The sequence below is a fragment of the Struthio camelus genome, chromosome 1 (assembly GCF_040807025.1).
Source record: "Struthio camelus isolate bStrCam1 chromosome 1, bStrCam1.hap1, whole genome shotgun sequence".
NCBI classification, from domain to species: Eukaryota; Metazoa; Chordata; class Aves; order Struthioniformes; family Struthionidae; genus Struthio; species Struthio camelus.
The window spans coordinates 96,607,866-96,625,253 of record NC_090942.1 but is presented as its reverse complement, the minus strand read 5'-3'; the positions used below and the strand labels follow the sequence as shown (position 1 = coordinate 96,625,253).

The following is a 17,388-nucleotide window of genomic DNA, read 5'->3' as shown; positions in this document are numbered from 1 at the left end:
AAAGCAGATAATAAATAGTCCACTGAGAGAGTGGGAAAAATGGCTGGGAAACCATTGGCAGCCCTCCTTAATGACATGACCTCAGCTGTGGCAGTGAAGCAATCATTGACTTGGCTTCCATGTCTGTAAAATGAGTGCTTACTGTTTAGTTCTAAACTATTTTGAGCTCATGAGAAGAAAAGTCTTCTAGAAAATTTTATTCGGTTGATAAGATGCTGGTGGAGCTCTTCACGAGGCAGTCGCTTAATAAATGAGTCACTGTCGTGAGTATAGGAACAGAGGTCTGTTGGGTCTCACATAATAGGCTTAATTTATGCCTCAGGTCTTCCCCTTTTCCCTTAGCTAACGCTATTCATAGCACAGTGTTGCTGCCTTTCTGTCTCTCCCGCTCCTACTCAATGTTTATATGTGCCAAATACAGATGGTTGGCCTGACTGAGGACCCAGCGGGAACCTGACGCTCAAGCTACATGCCATTCAGTGGCACTGCAGCCACTTTCTGGTTAGGTCCAGTTCTCCAGGGAGCCTGGTGAGAAGTTACGTTTCCCCTGTGCAAGTTTTGACAGCTGGCTCAGGTGTATGCCCATCTCATAAGCCTGTATAGAAAGGGTTGGACACGGGAAAAGAAGAAATCTGAGCGGGGTTTGTGTGTGCGCGCTTACCCACACGCACCATTTTGTTAATGTGTTTGTTAGAAACCGAGAGCAAAATATACATGAGCATAACAGTCACAAGTAAAGTCCAATTGTCAGAGCAGTGAGGTTACAGAACAGGCCTTTCCACAGGAACAGCAGGAACAAAACTCAGCCCAGCTACTGCTCATGTGGAATTTGGTCAGCTTATGAAAGGGGCCTCTATGACATGGTTGCCTGCAAAACCATGGGACTCAGTGACCCAGGAGCTGCCTTCCATGTCTCTTAGGCTCAGGTCAGGTTGACCCTCCATTACCAAATCCCAATAACAGGTCCAGAGTCCTACATAGTTTCTTGCCCATCCTACTGAGCTGGTTCTACTTGCCAAAGAACAAATGGGGAAACAAAATAAGACCTTTGACCCCTTGCTATCTCTATATTAGCTTTGCATAAATGACAGTGTCTCAGATGAGCATCTAGCTCAGCTTCTGCCTGTGAGATAGAGAGAAAGCAAGACAGGTAAGAGCTGCTCTCTGTTCTTGGTGGTATGGACTTTGTGACTGTTATATCTAGACCATACAGAAATGAGTGGAGGTGGTCCCCTATTTTGCCCCACTTTTTCTTGCAAGCCAAAGAGTGAGCCCTTCTCAGGCTCCCTAGCCAGGAACATTGCTGAAATGGAGGAGGGTGGGAGCACTTGAGTAACCTGGCCTGAAGTCAAGCAATGGATGCTCCATAGGACACTTACAGGAGGGTCGAGCCCATGCTAGGTTTTGCAGAGTTTCAGTGGTGGAAGATACATAACTTCTTCCAAGCTGCTCCATTTGGGGGAGTGCAGGCTTTAAAGCAAGTAAGATCCTCTCTTTACGCTCTTTGGGAGAAAATTTATACCTTGCATCTACAGAGGGAGAAACTGGCTCTGGGATTAAAAATAAAGGAGGGGTGGTAACTGAGCAACTGCTGCTGGTCAGCAAATGTCTAGTGAACATGGATGGAGTGGTAGCTTTTGGAAGTAATCTGTGAGTAGTAAGAAATTAATATCAATGGAAACTGCCTTACTGTGGAATAATAAGGAGCACTGACGAGTAGCTACCTGGCACAGAACTTAGCAAAGCAGTCATGTAATAGGCTTGCATCCTTTCTTTCCATGCAATTCCTAGCACTGCAATGTTTTGTTCATGTTGCCATGATGCAGACCTTTAGCTCAGGATATAAATCAAGTTTAACTTCTAAACACCTTTTTAAATGCACAGTGTTTGGAAAGCCTGTTTAGATATAATGCCATGCTTTTCAGCTACCAAGTACTGACTCTTCAAGAGCTCCTCTAATTTTGACTTTTTGAATAGACAAAATAAAGGCTAGGTGAGGGTAAAGTCTGCATTTACTCCCTTTTGAGAACTTGTTCTGCATGAACTGCTTTGTTAATTGCAATGCAAAAAAGATGAGAGAAACTCATTGTCTGGGTTTTTTCTCAACTACAGGAAGACAAAATGCTCAGATCACTGGGTCATTAAGATGAGCATCTTACACTGATCAGAACAAGATTCTTCAAAGCAATTAACAAAAAATCAAAGCAACAAAAAATCCCATAATGTGACTTCTTCAGTTGTACTTGTGTGTGGAGGAAACCTCTTCTAGCCTATGCCAGTTTTAGTGGTTTGCTCATTTGCTGAAAAAAAGGTTTTAGATCATGTATAAACGAAGTAACTTTAACTGTAACATATTTCATGGAGCTCTGAAAGCTCACCTGTGGATATTTACAGTTATACAAATCAAAGGACACTTTCATTTTTGTACTATCTTTTTGTCACTTCTGAAGAGGAAATGCACTGTGATCTTTCCTGTTTTCTTTTTCTTGTACTGGTGTGATTTGTTGCACAAATCTGGTGTCTAGCAAACAGATATGCTTCAGTTCTCTGATAATAAACAAACCATTATACGGTGATTCCAGCTGGTCTCTTGGTGTACAGGGCTGAACTGGTACTGCAAACCATGCTGCAATCCAGGGCTTTGGTGATAGCTCTCATTCTGCTCCTTAGCACCACTTTCCCAGGTAAGCCTGAACAGCCCTTCTGTCTGCCTGAGACAAAACTCTGCTTCACAGGTTCTCACTTACCTCAAGGAAGTCTATACCAACCATAAACCAGGACTGAAGCCCAATAACACAGTCTAAGACCATGAATTTACAGTGCTAGTGAGTGTGAATCCAATTGGTTGGGGCCTCGCATGAAAATCTTGCATAGCTGGTGCAAATACTCTGCCATTTAAACCCTAGGACCTAGATGCCTGAATATTAGAGATGAGGTGCTGCTGGAAGCAGGGGAGTTATGGGAGGGGGCTTAGAATCTGTGAAGAATTTCTAGTCCCTTTCCACTGTGCCTCTGGGCAGACTTCAGAGAGACGAGTGATTAGGGCAACCTCATGCTTTTTGCTTCCTCCTTCTCAGAAGCGCACTCAAAGTCCATTTTTGAGAGAGACTCCCGTCGCGACTGGTTGGTCATCCCCGATGCAATTGCCGCTTACATCTATGAAACTGTGAACAAGATGTCCCCTAAAGTCGGTCAGTTCTTGGTGGATGCTGCCCAGACTCCAGTAATTGTTGGGACCAGGTACAGAAAGCTTTTCTGTGCTAGTATTGCGATAGCCACAGGTGGGGAAGGTGAGGGGGTGGGGGAGGAAGTACAGATTATTCCACTTTCTACATGAGGAGATGCAGGGAGCAATGAAACAGCAAATGAAGCCTAATGTGATTGCAATGGGAAAGGGCTGCTGCGGGGGCAAGGTGATTTCATGTGCAAGTGCAACGCCTTCTCAGGGCTGCATATTGGACAAGGCAATGCTAGCAGGATAGCGAATACTGATCTTTATTCATGAGTAGTGAGGGAGGGAGCCACAGGCTGGTGGGGGATCAGCTTCCTTCAAAGTGGCTCTGCAGATGCTGTGGCACTGTTTGTGAGGGGCTAAGTACTGAAGGTGCCAGGAAACACTGGTGTCACTCAGCCCAAATCACAGAGCGGGCTCTGGCTGTAATTCATATTCCTTAAAGAAGGGGCCAAAGAGTTTTTCTCCTCCCAAAAGGAAAAGCTTGGTGATGCAAGAGATAGAGATTCATATAACTCATGGCAAATATACATTGCCTATTCCTGCTTTCTGAGGAAAGCTCTTCTAGGACTGCTGAGAAGCTTTGTACTCTCAGTGACAGTGTGAAAGAAGGGTAGCTTGATAACTACTGCAAACAGAGATTACTCTCTCTCATATTGGTATATCTCACATAGTTGTGTATCTTACCACACACATTGTTCTCCCCTGCAGAAACTTCCTCATTAGAGAGACGTCTAAACTCAGTATACTGGCTGAACAGCTGATGGAAAAAATAAAGACCCTGTGGTATACAAAAGTCCTAGGCTACTAGTCAGATGAAGACAAGTCAGTGTTGTGAGTTGGTAGCATCCTGCAGTGTCCTCTTTCTCCCTGCCTGTACTTTGGACCAAGACCAGTCAATAACACAGAATCGATGCTCCTTTTAATGCCACTAGAGGGAACCCAGCTTCAGAGACCAAAGGATGGAAGACATCTACTGAAGTCTCCCCAAAATGAAACACTGCTGGGTATGGGGAAGGCAATGAGATTGCAGAGCTCTTCTGTAGCCAAATCCTGAAAATTAATTCCTCCTGAACGGCTTGGTCATTGCCCCTCTAATAAAAAAAAATGTTGGTTGTTACACTTCCTTAAGTTTCCAACTTGTTATTGAGTGTTATAAAATCCCATTCATTTTGGCCTCCCATCCTGCTGAGAACGAAGCTGTGGTTCACAAGAAGTTGTTACAGGCTACGATAACATATCCTGACTGTTCGGGCACATTTAACGAAGCTCAGGTTCTGCTCCGTGTGGGATTACCTGAGCATCTTTCGGGGCAGCCACAACACGGCAAGCACAGCAGCGACTGCCTCCGATCAGGAAAGACCGTAAGAATTTGTAATACTGAGTCCTACTGATTGTGCTCCCTAGTTGAGTCAGAAGCAAGTAGGTGCACCTGTATCAATTATCTGAACACTTCAGATCATTTAGGAAAACAAGTGCTTGTAAACCAAACTGTGCATTAATTTGAGCAGAACTTTGAAAGCACATTTCTAATCATTAGACCAGTGAGGTCACTGAATAGCCTTTTCAGAGGAGAAATGAGAGGAATATTTCTCACTAGTTTCAAGATAGAGGTTGACCAGTTTATGAGAGGGGAAAGGAGAGTTACACAGTCTTGTGTAACTGTGCCTCATCTCAGATGGTCACACTAGGTACAGAAATCCATCTACTTCATCATTAACTAAAGTAGAAACAAGTAGAAAATTTGTCTCAAATCACACTGGGGCACAGCAGCAGAGGCTAAAACAAAATACTGCTAGCCTGAGATCTAGAAGTCACCATCTCTTCACACACACCGGGGCAGGAATATTGCTTAGGAGAAAGGGCATTACTATAACTGACAAAAGATTTGCCCTTTAACTGCAGAGAAACGCTATTATCTCTTACAGCAATTTCTACTTACTTTCCCTTCACTGGGGTCTTAAACATAAAACCTTGTTTTGCTTCAACGTTAGCATTAACTATCTGTCAGGGCTTGAGGGCTCCAGTTGGCCTTAATGGTCTGACCAGCCCCACCTGAGACCCCCACCCACGCACCCTGCCCATGGGCCCAGGAGCCCTATTTATGCTCAGGCACTGGTGCTTCAACCAGTGTCTGGTTCTGCTGTCCTGGGTTACTGGTAGGTTTTCCTAGGTGCATGCTGGACCTATGTTGTAGGTAGCCTTGTCTCAAATCCCACCTCTGGCCCTGTTTTTGGAATGGACTTTGGACCTGTGCGGTAGTCTTTTCTCTAACTCTGTCCCCTGCTGTCCTGACTGGGCTCCCCAGATGACCCCTAGAGCAAACTTGTTACCTCACCTTCCCTGGGGCTGTTGAAGGACCCTGTGACTGTTACTACCTTGGCTGTAGTAACAGCTGTAGACTGTTACCTCTGTTTGTGTGCTGGGGGGCTGTGTTCTTGTTGAGTGATTGGGGGGAGGGGTCATTACTTGTGCTGGGGTCACTCTTGACTCTTGGCTTGTTCTCCCTTCTGGAGCAGCCCTGCTCTTGCTGCTTCCTGATATTATTTCTAGACTTTTAAGTAACTGACAACTGAGTAGTGGAGAAGCAGGAGAAGGGGGGAAGCCCTAGGAGGAACTGGGAGCTGTTAGTGTCTAGCCTTTCCCTTAGAAGGATGCGTGGAAAAAGAGGAAGAGGAGAGATTTGGGGGGTGACAGGGAAGAGGGAGAAGCAGTAGTTCTTGAAAGAAGAAGAAGAATCAGCAACCATGGCTCTAAAAGCTGAATGTGTTTCCTCAAGGCTCTCCCTCCCCCAAGATGAGTTGGGCTAGGGAAGTTAACCCAAACAGCTGGCAAAAGGCTAACTTACAGGTGAAGGCTGTATGCCATCCCGTGTCTCTGTGCCAATCTCCCACTAGCACTGGTGGGAGAACCGTCCTGACTGCGTATGCAGTGCCAGACTTGTATTTTAACCTGTGCCCCACACTTACTAATAGCGTTTGGCCATCTCAAGAGACTGGGCTATGTCATCCTGGAACTTCAGTGCTCCTGTTGCATAGCATATGAGGAGCAGAAAAGAATATCCTAATCTAAGGAGAGATCTCTTTCTCTGACCCAAAGTCCTGATGACTGAAAATGCGTTGTGGCCATTTTCCTTCTAAATGGTCAGAAGGACTTGGAGAATCAGGTACTGCCTTCACTAAAGCTTCCTTCTTGCCTCACTCTGAATTCCCTCTCCCAAAGTCTCTCTTTGCCTGCTTCATAACAAACCTGAACGTGTTCTAGCTGCCATCCTCTCACAGCCTAGCAGATTGCTGTAAATAATGCTAGATAATGTTCTTCTGAAGAAATGAGACTCCTATGTCTTATCCTTTTGATAATTCAAAAAAAAAAATACAGCTATCAATATAAGCTTTCATTTAACCATTTGCCTGGAACAATAAAGCTCATTCTGCATTTCCTATATCACAGGAGGTGCTTGGTAGCATGAACAACCAAAATGAAGTCAGCATCCCTTTGCAGGGCAGTAAGTGTCCTTCTGACTCTGGTTATTTTACTTTCTGTGCAGACCTCTTTTGCAAAATAAAAAAAACCAAAAAACTCATTACTGCCTGTTTTGATTAGACTATCTACAATGCTTCCCTAGTCACCCGTGAGAATGCACACACATTTAGTATGTAAAAACACAGGTACTTAGAAGAAGCTTTAGAAAAGTGCAGTTTGGGCTGATAAAAGTGTTTACCACATGAAAAGACCAGACACTTCAGCTCTTTCTGCTGCAGAAATAATTTCCTACCTGCTTGTTTTGCATGTGGACACATGCAAAGTTTTTTCCTCAGTTTTTCTTTTTTTTCCTCTTATGTAACCCTTGCAGGAAAAGCCTGGCAGTGTAAATTCATTCCTGCCCTACCAAAGCAGTCAATGTCCTGAGAGTTTTGTCAGGGTAGTGCTAATTGTCGTTTGACCAGCATTTCAGAAGTGTTTCTTTAAGAGTCATAAATTCATCAGTTGTACAAAACAGCCTGAACATGTCCTTAGCGTTTGGTGTCCCTGGAATCATTGCTTCAGACTTCTGAATCTTTCCACAGACCCTGCCAAAAGGGTAGGAAAAGTCGGGAAACTATTGGGAATTCCTGTTGCGCTGCAGGTTTGTTATGTGACTTCATTTATGCAGCATGGTGGTAGGTGTCTGTTGTACCACGTGCTTGTTTGCTTCAGTTATGCAGTGATATGAATTCCACACTGATACTTACAAAGTCTTGATACACGCATTTTTAAACACACTTAGTTATAGCCCTCTCATTCCTCTGTAACGTGACCTCCAGTGAATCCTAGCCAGCCATATGCTGACTGGCTATGTTTGACGTTTGACTGATTTCGGTATATGAGCAAATCTGATTCAGCCTGTAGACCTCTGTATTTGGTCCCTCTGAATCCCGAGATTGTGTGCTTATTTGTGCCTTTGTACACTTTAAAAGAAGTAAACGGGAAACTTCCCAGCTCCACAAACCTGCTGGTTAATCTGCTGTACAATCTGCAGCATAGAGCAAGCTATAAAAAGCAAAAGGGGAAACCTCCCATGGCCGCTTCTAACTCTGATGTTACTGGCATCGTCCTTTGCTAATTTCTTTAAAGGCAGAAACTGCCAGATGAGCAGCTGAGACAGCATTCAGGCAGAGGCAAGGGTTGGGGGGGGAGGAGGGGGAGAAAAAAAGATTTTCTTATTCCAAAAGGGACCCTGGGACAAATTCAGGAGGCTCAGAATGAGGGAGGGTCAAATGTTTTATACTCAGAATATGTCACTCGTGTTTATTCTCTGTTTTCAGTACAAATAAACAGCTTAATCCTTACGTGTTCCTATTTTCTTTGTAAAATAGAGATGGAAATCACATCCCAAGCCGCGTCTCTGAAAGTTCACTAGGTGCTTCGAGATTCTTGGAGAGACTTAATTAGTGAAACATGTTACGGAAACTTTCTGTGTGAGTAATCATTGCTCATCTACCAGGCCTGGGAAAGCTTGTGGCGAAACTGGTTCAACTGAGTCCATTGACATGAGATTTCAAGAAGTGTCAGCTCTCTGTTAACAGTTTCTGAGATGGATAAATAACATCTGATGTGTCCCTAATTGCTGCAAAAATACCCTTTCGGGAAAAGCACCTCAAGTGGTTTATACCATCGATGGCACTGATCCAGCCAACTAACTTGGCTGTTACTTCCCTAGCTCCGCTTAGCCGGGCGGGCCGACTTGACAAACCAGGACTCGCTGCCCACCCGCGCCCGCCCTGCCGGGGAGCGGGGCCCGCGGGCGGCGGTTGGAGGCGGTTGAGGAGGGGAGGGGCGCGGCGGGCGGCCGTTGGGCGGGAGGAGGGGGCCGCGGGGCGCTCCCGCGATGTCGGCTGGGCCGAGGCGGGGAGCGGGCCGGCGGGCTCCCCCCCCCCCCTCCCCCGCCGCGCTGTTCTGTACGCCGTCGTTTTTTTCTGTGGGGAATTGTTTCTATAATCCGATCCTTCGGCTTGGTGCGGTGCTGCACCTGCCGCCTTCCTCCTTCCCGCCCTCCCCCCACCGCCGCCCGCCATCCCCGTCTCCTCGGGGCAGGAGGCAGCGCTCGCCCCCGGTGCCCCGGGAGGCTCCTGCCGCCGTGACAGGAAAGCTTTGCGTGCCAGGCCTCCCTCTCGGTGGGCGAGAGAGATCAGTCAGCGTCTCTCTTTTGCTCAAAGCCCGCAAGTCTCGCCGCGGCGGCGAGCGCTGACTCAAAGCGGAGCCGCCGGGCTGCCCCGCTTCGCACGCGATGCCGCTGCCGCCGCCGCTGCCGCCGCCGCCGCCCCCGGCCCGGCCCGGCCCGGCCCGGCGCCTGCCGCACTCCTGCCCGGGCGGCGGCACTGCTGGCGGCGGCCTGGGTGCGCAGGTAGGATCGGGGAGCGAGAGCGCCTGGGGGGACTGGGGAAAGGCGGGCTTACCCCGAGAGCGCCTCTTCCACTTCAGATACACTTATCTTTGTATATCTGTCTACATATATATCTATATATACACACACGTACATATACCTGATGCACGTTTTTAAAATTATTTTGGGGATGGAGGGGGCTCTTCGTGTTTTGAGGTGCCTGAGAGGCTTTGGTGTCACAGCCCTGCCCCAGGCTGCAGCGCACCTTGCAGAGAGCCAGGCCTGCACGCCCAGGGGTCTGCGGCTTTCGTGCCCTCCTGGGCCTGCTGCCTGCTCCGCTCCTTGTCAGCCTGAGCAAAGCCTAAGCAACGCGCGGGGGCTTTCCTGCCTACCCCCAAGGCAGCCGAGCGTCAGCCCGGCTCGGAAAGGTTAGGTCAGGTGTGCAGCCCCAGTTCGGGAAAGCTAAGGGGTGTGTCCCCCCCCCCCCCCATCCTCTGCAGCCTGGAGGCTATGCTGGCTTTGAAGGGGCTGCTCTGGACCTAAGCAGAGCAGAGGTGCCTCAAGCTAGCGCTCAAGGGAGAACTTGGACTGGCAGAAGGAGTAGCTCGATATCAATAAAGCCACGTTTTAGGAAAGGCTGCCCCTGTACAATGCTTGTAGGGCATGCTGCAACTAAGATGGGTAAATCACTTCCCCCTAGGCTAGCAAGGGTCCACCTGCGGAGAGGTGCCTGTGTGCAGAGACGATGAGGAAGACTGTTTTGGCATGGGCTGATTTAGAAAGTTTTGAGAAGCTGTAGCGAGGACAATGTTGGGTGGGGAGGGTTAGAATGTTATTTCCGTAATATGTGAAATGACCGTTTTTCAAATATGTTTACCCACTTACCTGCATACTTATTAGTGAGATAGGAGTTCCTTTAATTTTGATGTATAACAAGTATGCTGTGCTTTACAGACCCTAAATTTTGGGGATAGGGAGGGCATGCCAAACCTTATTATACTATATTACAGAATTCCCCTTTCTGCTTACTTTTTGCTGAGGCAGATAGGCTAGGTAAAAAGGATTTTAAAAACATTTGTATTTTTAGTTTTCAAAACCTAGAAAATTGCAGCATCTGTGATTGCAAGCGTAAGCTAACCGTTTTGGTAGTAGCTGTGATTAAAACTGGCTTTATTAATGCAGCCCTGCATCATAAAGGCTACAGTTTCTAGTGTGCGCCATAGCATCAGGTACCATCGGGATCTCGTAGAATGCACTAAGCTTCTCATTACCGCACCAGGAGAGTCTCTGAAAATGGTTTGTAAGAGAAGTTCCCATCAACCCAGAGTTGTGCTAGTTACTAAAGATCTTTACGGCAGAAGAAATATTTACAAATATAGCTGTGAAATATGTCAGTGAAGTGTGTCTTTTATTGTCAAAGCTGCTTATCTCCAGGGTTCCCATAGCATCCCTCTTAAACTGGTTCAGATATTGTTTTTGAGGCTCCTTTATTCACAGAATCCACTTAAGAGACTAGAACTGAAAGTTTAAGGGAAAATGTGTAATAACTCAGTGTTTGAAAACAAGCTGCTTAGATTTGCAGATGAGAACAATCACTTCCAGGTTATTTGTTTAATAGTAACACTTTCTCTTCTCTCAAAAAGCTAGTTGGTCCTGTGCCATTCTGCAAGGTAATAATGTTAAAGTCCTTCTAGTGGTGGGTTGCTCCCCTTGGAGTGGGGTATGGAGCCCGCCAAGAAACCCTCACCACAGGGACGTGTCCAAAATGGCGTATTTAGGTTTGCTTTACTACTTGAAGAGCACAATACTGTGAAGCAGCCAGCCCAATTGCATGATCCACAGTACTGTTTTTAATTCTGTGGTCAGTAAAATGCGAAGGAGTTCTTGTTTCAAAAATAAACCAAAAAAAAAAAAAAACCTTGTTAAAAGTAACGACTAAAACTGTCATATTTTTGATTTAAGACTGTCTTTTGTCAGTTAAACTGTCACTGTGTTTGTTAGCTAATTCAGCATTTTAGGTTTCCCGTGATTCTAGCCTCAGAGCATCTTTACTTAGTGCGAAGTCTCTTCTATTTCTCCTGTTTGGCTATCAAAAATTGTTAGTTATGTATATATGCAGTTATGTTAGCAATTTATACTCATTACATCTTTTTGGCAGGTAAAAGCTGGCAGTGGTTTAGATTTAAAAGGAGTTTTCAGTATTCTAATAACAAGATCGACTCAATAGAAGTCATATTTTTTAAAAATAACTCTGGTAGATATTTTTAAAGGGAAAGAATGCTAATTTTCTTTTCATTTGAGTTACCTAGTTACCCAAATACTTACTCGATACCTCAAAAAAGTAAAGATCTACTATATAAAATCAATACACATGTATATAGCATTTAGTACATCAATATTTAGAAGCAGTGGTTCATCCGAAATAGGCATGCACCTCATTCCATTAACTCCTCTAAGTGACAGCATCATGCGGAGCGTATATTCTTGTTTTGTCCCTAGTGTTTGAGCTGGTCTTTATCTCTTAAGGTACATCAGGTGGCTGATGGAGTGGGGAAAGAAATATTTCTCTATTGAGTTTACCCAGTGTAGGTCAGTAATTCTTGCCAGCTCACGTGCAACGTTAGAAATATGCTGCAGGCAATTGCCATCTGTCAGCCTGGGAAAAAATGCCTGTGGCAAAAAGCAAAATACAAGAATGCCAGCCACTGTTGCAAGTCTTTTGGGCAACTCATTGGCTGTCAGCCAGGTTGACAGGTAGTACAGGCATTGCTAACTCATGTCATTTCATAACACATCAAAATACTGAGCATGAATGCACAAACTACTTTAGTACTCGAGAAATACTTGTTCCCATAGAAGTACCAGTGTTTATGATTTACTCCCATAACTGAGTGAATCACAGCCTGAAAAACTGTTTTTGATGTGTCTGAACTGGCGTGTAGGAGCGTGTCCCTTTTCTGAGTGAACTGACAATCCGCTAATGCTAATAGCTGGTTATGTGCCCAGAGCCTTGTCAGCTTTCTTTTTAAATGAAAGTTCATTTTCCCTCCTGTTTGGAAAGAAAGAGGGTGTTGTTAAAGGGTAAACCTGCAAGTTCAGAAGAAGTAAAGCAATCTTCGGAGTGTATTTGTATAGGACTTCATGATGTTATGTGAATTTTATGATTTGAGGAGAAATGATGGTCTACCCTCATGTATTTTGGCAGATGTATGTCAAGCATAGTTTAGGTATATTCGCTCTTTGTGAATTAAAGGACTGCCTGAGGTCTTCTACAACTGTCCAGCACTGGTGTTAAAGCATGAGTCAGAAAACAACGCTTCCTTTCTTGAAATAAAAAGGTTACATGTCACTATACTCTCCAGGTCAATAACCAGTAGTACTCTACAGCTGTTAGCAGACACCTTGGCCTCTTGTGTTTTTACACTGCAGTTTATCACCTTCACTCTGCATTTCACTTGCTAATCAAACCATGCCCATCTTGGGGCAAAAGTCCTTGGCTTATTTTTCTGGCCCATAACCATGTGGACACTTCCCTGCAAAGGCGGAATTCAGCAAAGAGACAAATTGACGGCTGTTCTTGTAGTTGTTTTAATTTAATTATAAGATTTAAAATGTATACCTTGGTCCTTGTTCACTATGTGCAGTGTTTTGGAAATCCTGTTTTCATTGTAATCTTCCTTTTTCACTTCCTCTGGACCTTTTCACAAGACCTGATTTAGGGCAGATGCTTTCCTATCTGATCTTATGCCACGTGTAGATATTGGGGTGTGGGAGGGAATCGGCCCTGCTTTCTACCTCTGGCTTTCAGTGTGGGTGAAGTTGGCGTTGTCTTCAGCCATGGACTAGGGGAGTGTCCACGGAAGGGAGCAGCGTGCTAGCCGTAGTCCTACTGCCTGCTTTGTCTGGGAGATGTCTGGAGAGCTGGGCTGGCAACTGGCTGCTGCAGGAGGGCTGGGTGCGCGAAGGAGCTGCTGCTGGGAGAGGACGGCCTTTGGGCCAGCGGAGTGGGGCACTCACTTCCCCAGGGCTCACTCCCTGCTTTACCCTCCCTAGCTGGCCCATGTCCGTGGCAGAAACTCTGTCCTGTCCTGAACCTCATGCTGGAGGGTGGCAGACTTGGTTCTGCCTGACCTTTTGGAGGGTGCCCATCGTGGGCATTCCCCACTGATACTTTCTGGTTGGCTGCTCGGTGCTGGAGGAAGGTGCTGGCTTTGTCTCTTTTAGAACAGAGGAGGGGCCCAGCCTTCAAACACAAGAACCACTGGTGGTGGTTTGTAGTGTAATGCGCTAGCCTACAGTGCAGACAGAGCTATGATACGTGGGCTAGGATACCTGAGCTGCTTTCATTTGACTAGTTCAGATGATTGGTGTAGATGAAAAAGTGCCACATGCGCTTTAGTGTCAACTGGCAACCCAGACATACAGTCCTGGTCCCCAAGGCTCGTTCACTAAGCGTTGCCATTCCCATCACTGTATCTTTGCTGTCATTCTCTGTCACAGCTGCATTCAGCTGAGTGAGGTTATAGCTTCCGGTGTTGCAGTTGCCAGTGTAAGATGTGGTACAAATGAAGTGTAAAACAGGCCCAAGAGCAGAGGTTACCTATGCTGTTTGCCCTGCAGAAGTCTCATGCCCGGCATTACTTTCTGGCAGTGCTAGCTCACCTTCTTATCAGCAAACGAGAAGGGCGTGCACACCTCAGTGGAACATGCAGGTGCCTAAGTAGGTATGGTCTTGGCTTCCACTTTATCCAGGTTGCTGCAAGGCATTTTGAGGGAGGTGCAGCTAATGGTATCAGGGAACACAGTCCAGTAGCAGAGCTGGGAGCATCCGTTCAGGTGGTCTGTCTCTGTATGGATCAATGGGGACATATCGGAATTTCGTGGGTCTTCAGACCTTTTTGGATATTAATCCTCAGCATGAACTCCGAAAGGAGGCACACAGATTCCACTGTGTTCCCTACTGGGTATGCAGCCTGTGGTTAGGATTCCAGTCCTTTCTTCTCATTCAGCCAAACCTCAACTCTCTTGAAATGAACCACATGAAATTCCAACTGCTTTCAGTGAAAATGGCAGTTTCCCCACCCACTTTAATTGATATATCTTTGGGTGACAGTGGAGGTGGAGACCTATCAGCATCATTAGTCTGGTTGTTCAAGTTCTTAAAAAATTAGAATAGGGGGAGAGTTATATCTCCTTTAATGGATCAGCAAGGATCTTGGGCATTTTTATCAGTGTCAAGATGACTGCAGCTTCTAAAGCAGCGAGGCATGTTTGTGTGTGCCATGGCACCATGCATACATGCTGCCAAACCTCGAAGCTTAGAAGCTATTGGATTATAAGGGTTGCTCAAGGTTTATTCTCTCCTTTTCTCCGGCTAGATCTATTCCCTTTTTTGTGCATGGTCTCTGCACTAAAATGTTCTCTCTTGTCAAGTGCCAACTTAATTTCTCGTGAGTGCTTTGTTTTAGCTTGTTTCACATCTGCCTTGTACTCTTTGTTCTACTCTTGCACAAAAAGCAGGTCCTCTCCAAGGCTCTTGATGTCTTTATTCTCTTGATTTTTCACTGAGCCTTTTTTCCTCCCTCCTGGTAGGATTTCCAGAGAGGCTTTTCAGTTATTACACTGTTCCTAAGTGGTTTGAAATACAATGTTCTTGAACTAGAAATCAGAATGTTTGGGGTCCATTCACCCTCTCTACAACTGAGCTGCTATCAGATCTTGGGCATGCCATTCCATTGCACTTCTCAGGGCTTTCTTCTGCCCTCTCTTTGCTTCTTAATATCGCTCCATCCATAATGTCCTGGTCGGTTATGAGGACAGAGCAAGTTTATACACATATGTGTGTTTCCTGAGAGCTGTCAAGCTTCTACTCTTACCAGCAACATTTCCATAGGTGATTGTACCCATTGTGAATAACTCCCACAAGTTCAGAGCTGCGCCAAACTCAATATGCATCTCTCTCTCTCTCTCTCTTTTTTTTTTTTTTTTTTTTTTTTCTTCTTTCTGTAATGGTTTGAATGTTTTGCTTTGTGTGAGGCTTGGGTAGATGTTTTTGTGGCTCCCTAAGGAGGGAGGGTGAGGAGTGAGTGACAGGGGAAATGGGTGGTGAGGGCTGCATGTGTGTGGTGGTGCAGGTGTTTAGAGGGAAGGACTTCCCTTTAGAGGGAAGTCACACGAGCGGTCGAGCCAGGTGCGTGTTACTATATAGGGCAAACATTTGCTGCATATATATCTATACGTGGTGTTCCTCAGTGGAAAAACTGCTCTTTGCATTTGAAGTCTGACTTTCTGGTCATTTTGTGTGCCAGTTTAATGCTAGACTGAACATTTGAATCGAGTTTAAAACCACTGACCAAGTTTCATTCTCTAGCTGAGCAGGGTGCCACACAGTTTCACGGTCTATTTTTCTTTGCCTCAAGTTGAGGGTAAAAGTAAGGACATCCTTCAGGTAATAGCCGTTCTTTCATGGTTCGTATTAACTAGCATTATCAACGTAGGAAAAAAGAGCATCAGGCTTTGAGAAAAGACTGTTTTTTTCCTAAACTGACTGGGGACTTTTGGAAGCAGCCAGTTATTTCCTGATATTATCTAATTCAGCCCTTTTTGAAGGGCCTGCTGTTTAGAGAGTGAGTACTCAGCCCTGTCTGGAAATCAGTGCTTTGTAAAGCATCTGAAGATAGGCGTTTACACAAGAAAGCCTCTTAAGTCAGTAGTCACTTCATGGCAAGCATTTTCTTTGAACAGATATCCTTATCTTGCCTCCCCTGTGCCCTACCCCAGTCCCCAAAACAGCAAAATGCAATTCAAATTTCAAGAGAAACAACAGGTCTCTTCTTTTTCTGAGATCTCTGGTTGGAATGCCTCTTGTATAACCCCACGCGCTCTAGAAAATTTAAAAAGTAAACAGTAGAGGAAACGTGTTCACTAACTAGACTCAGTGGGAACTTCTGACTAAGAATATGCTGTCTTACTAATACTGAAACCATTCTGAAGTTTAAAAAGGTGTATTTTGTTACAGTGCATTATTTAGAAAATTAGTACTGAAAATATTGCCTGCTCTGAAACTGTAACTTGCAGTCTGTATTTCCAAACCTCATGTAATGTGTTACAAAAACATAGGAGAATTGAATGGGGAAAATAAAACCTCCCGTTCATATTTAAAAAAAAAAAAAAATTGGCCTTTGCTAGAGCTTTTCTACTGGTTGCTATGTTGACCTTGTGGAAGGATGCCTTTCTTCTTGAAGGTTACTGGCTTCCCATCCACTTTGCTTTCTCATGTCCTGTATTTCTTGCTGTTTTACTTTATTATAAACTCCCATCCTACGTGCCTAAAAATGTTTGGGGCCAAGATCGCCGTGGCTTTTACTGAGAGTAGGGTACTCAGTTCCTTTACTGTGCTTTCCAAAATGTCCTGTCTCTTGCAGTAAGACACCAGCAGGTTGCTGAAGACCTGTATCTGGAAACTGTGCAGGTGCTTGGGTTGTTACTGAAAGCTATAGTGCACTAATTGCAGACTTTGTGGTATACTATTATAATGTTACATGAGAGGATATGGACTGTTTCTGGTTTTCTAGGGCTACCCCATCCACCTCTGTGTGTGACATTAGGTAACATAGTAATTACTGTTGAGTCCATTTAATGCACTGCCAGTACATGGTTCCATTGGTTATGGATTTAGTTAGCTCTTTCTTTGTTTCCATTAAGAACCAATCTCAGTTTGTTTGATTACAAGGGGAATTCTGACATAATAAATTTCCCATTGTGGGGTTGTCTTTAAGCCATTTGCCCTAACTTCTTGCTATTCCTTGCCACGCTGTTACCCAAAACATGCTCCTTGCCTGGGTGAAGCCTTTTAAACAGAAGCAGAACTGAAACTGATTTTTAGTTAGAAATTTTGGGACGTAAGGATTTGTGCTCGCAGCTTGCAAATCCACTCACAAACCTCTGTTGACTTCATGAATATAAATGATCATACAAGAATAACTAATTAGTATTGCAGTAGTACATAATTGTGCTAAAAGTGTACCTAAGTGCCCCTAGTCATGAGTTAGCATCTTCTTGTACTATATGCTTTAGGAACGTGTAAAAGAAAACCACCTTCTTTTCACACAGAGCTTGCTGTCCCTGTGCAGCAGTCAACAAATTTTTACTGGATTTATCCGTGTACATCTTTATGAAGTCAGGAAATGTTCTTGCTCTAATTCAGCCAAATAGAAACATGAGGCACGGACACACTGTGAGGGGCTTTTCATCCTGTGAGGCTGTGATAGAGCTGGGACAAAAAGCTGTAGAT

General features: G+C 45.1%; 2 protein-coding genes across 4 annotated transcripts in view; both read left to right on the top strand.

The window, feature by feature from the left end:
• Positions 1-1,067: 1,067 nt before the first annotated feature.
• LOC104144262 (apovitellenin-1) lies at positions 1,068-4,358 on the top strand. 2 transcript variants are annotated; one of them, XM_009675187.2, is made up of 4 exons: positions 1,068-1,150; positions 2,602-2,684; positions 3,078-3,240; positions 3,944-4,358. In XM_009675187.2, exons 2-4 carry the CDS (start codon positions 2,624-2,626, stop codon positions 4,041-4,043), a joined length of 324 nt encoding a protein of 107 aa, XP_009673482.1. In that variant the 5' UTR covers positions 1,068-1,150; positions 2,602-2,623; the 3' UTR covers positions 4,044-4,358. The 2 variants fall into 2 exon arrangements, with proteins under 2 accessions (XP_009673482.1, XP_009673483.1); XM_009675188.2 differs by having other exon boundaries at positions 2,583-2,684.
• Positions 4,359-9,034: 4,676 nt separating this feature from the next.
• The window catches only part of CLDND1 (claudin domain containing 1), a 30,471-nt gene continuing 22,117 nt past the window's right edge, over positions 9,035-17,388 (top strand). Inside the window, exon 1 of one of the 2 annotated variants that reach the window (XM_068959275.1) lies at positions 9,035-9,116. The gene's annotated coding sequence lies outside the window, so the exon portion shown is untranslated. The remainder of the gene's footprint in view (positions 9,117-17,388) is intronic. The other variant, XM_068959294.1, reaches the window with a different exon arrangement.

Excerpts from the sequence above, each read along its gene's own strand:
- LOC104144262 (XM_009675187.2), top strand. The coding sequence starts at position 2,624 with ATGCTGCAATCCAGGGCTTTGGTGATAGCTCTCATTCTGCTCCTTAGC. Across the intron at positions 2,685-3,077 it reads CCTTAGCACCACTTTCCCAG|AAGCGCACTCAAAGTCCATT; the intron begins GTAAGCCTGAAC and ends CCTCCTTCTCAG. Across the intron at positions 3,241-3,943 it reads CCAGTAATTGTTGGGACCAG|AAACTTCCTCATTAGAGAGA; the intron begins GTACAGAAAGCT and ends TCTCCCCTGCAG.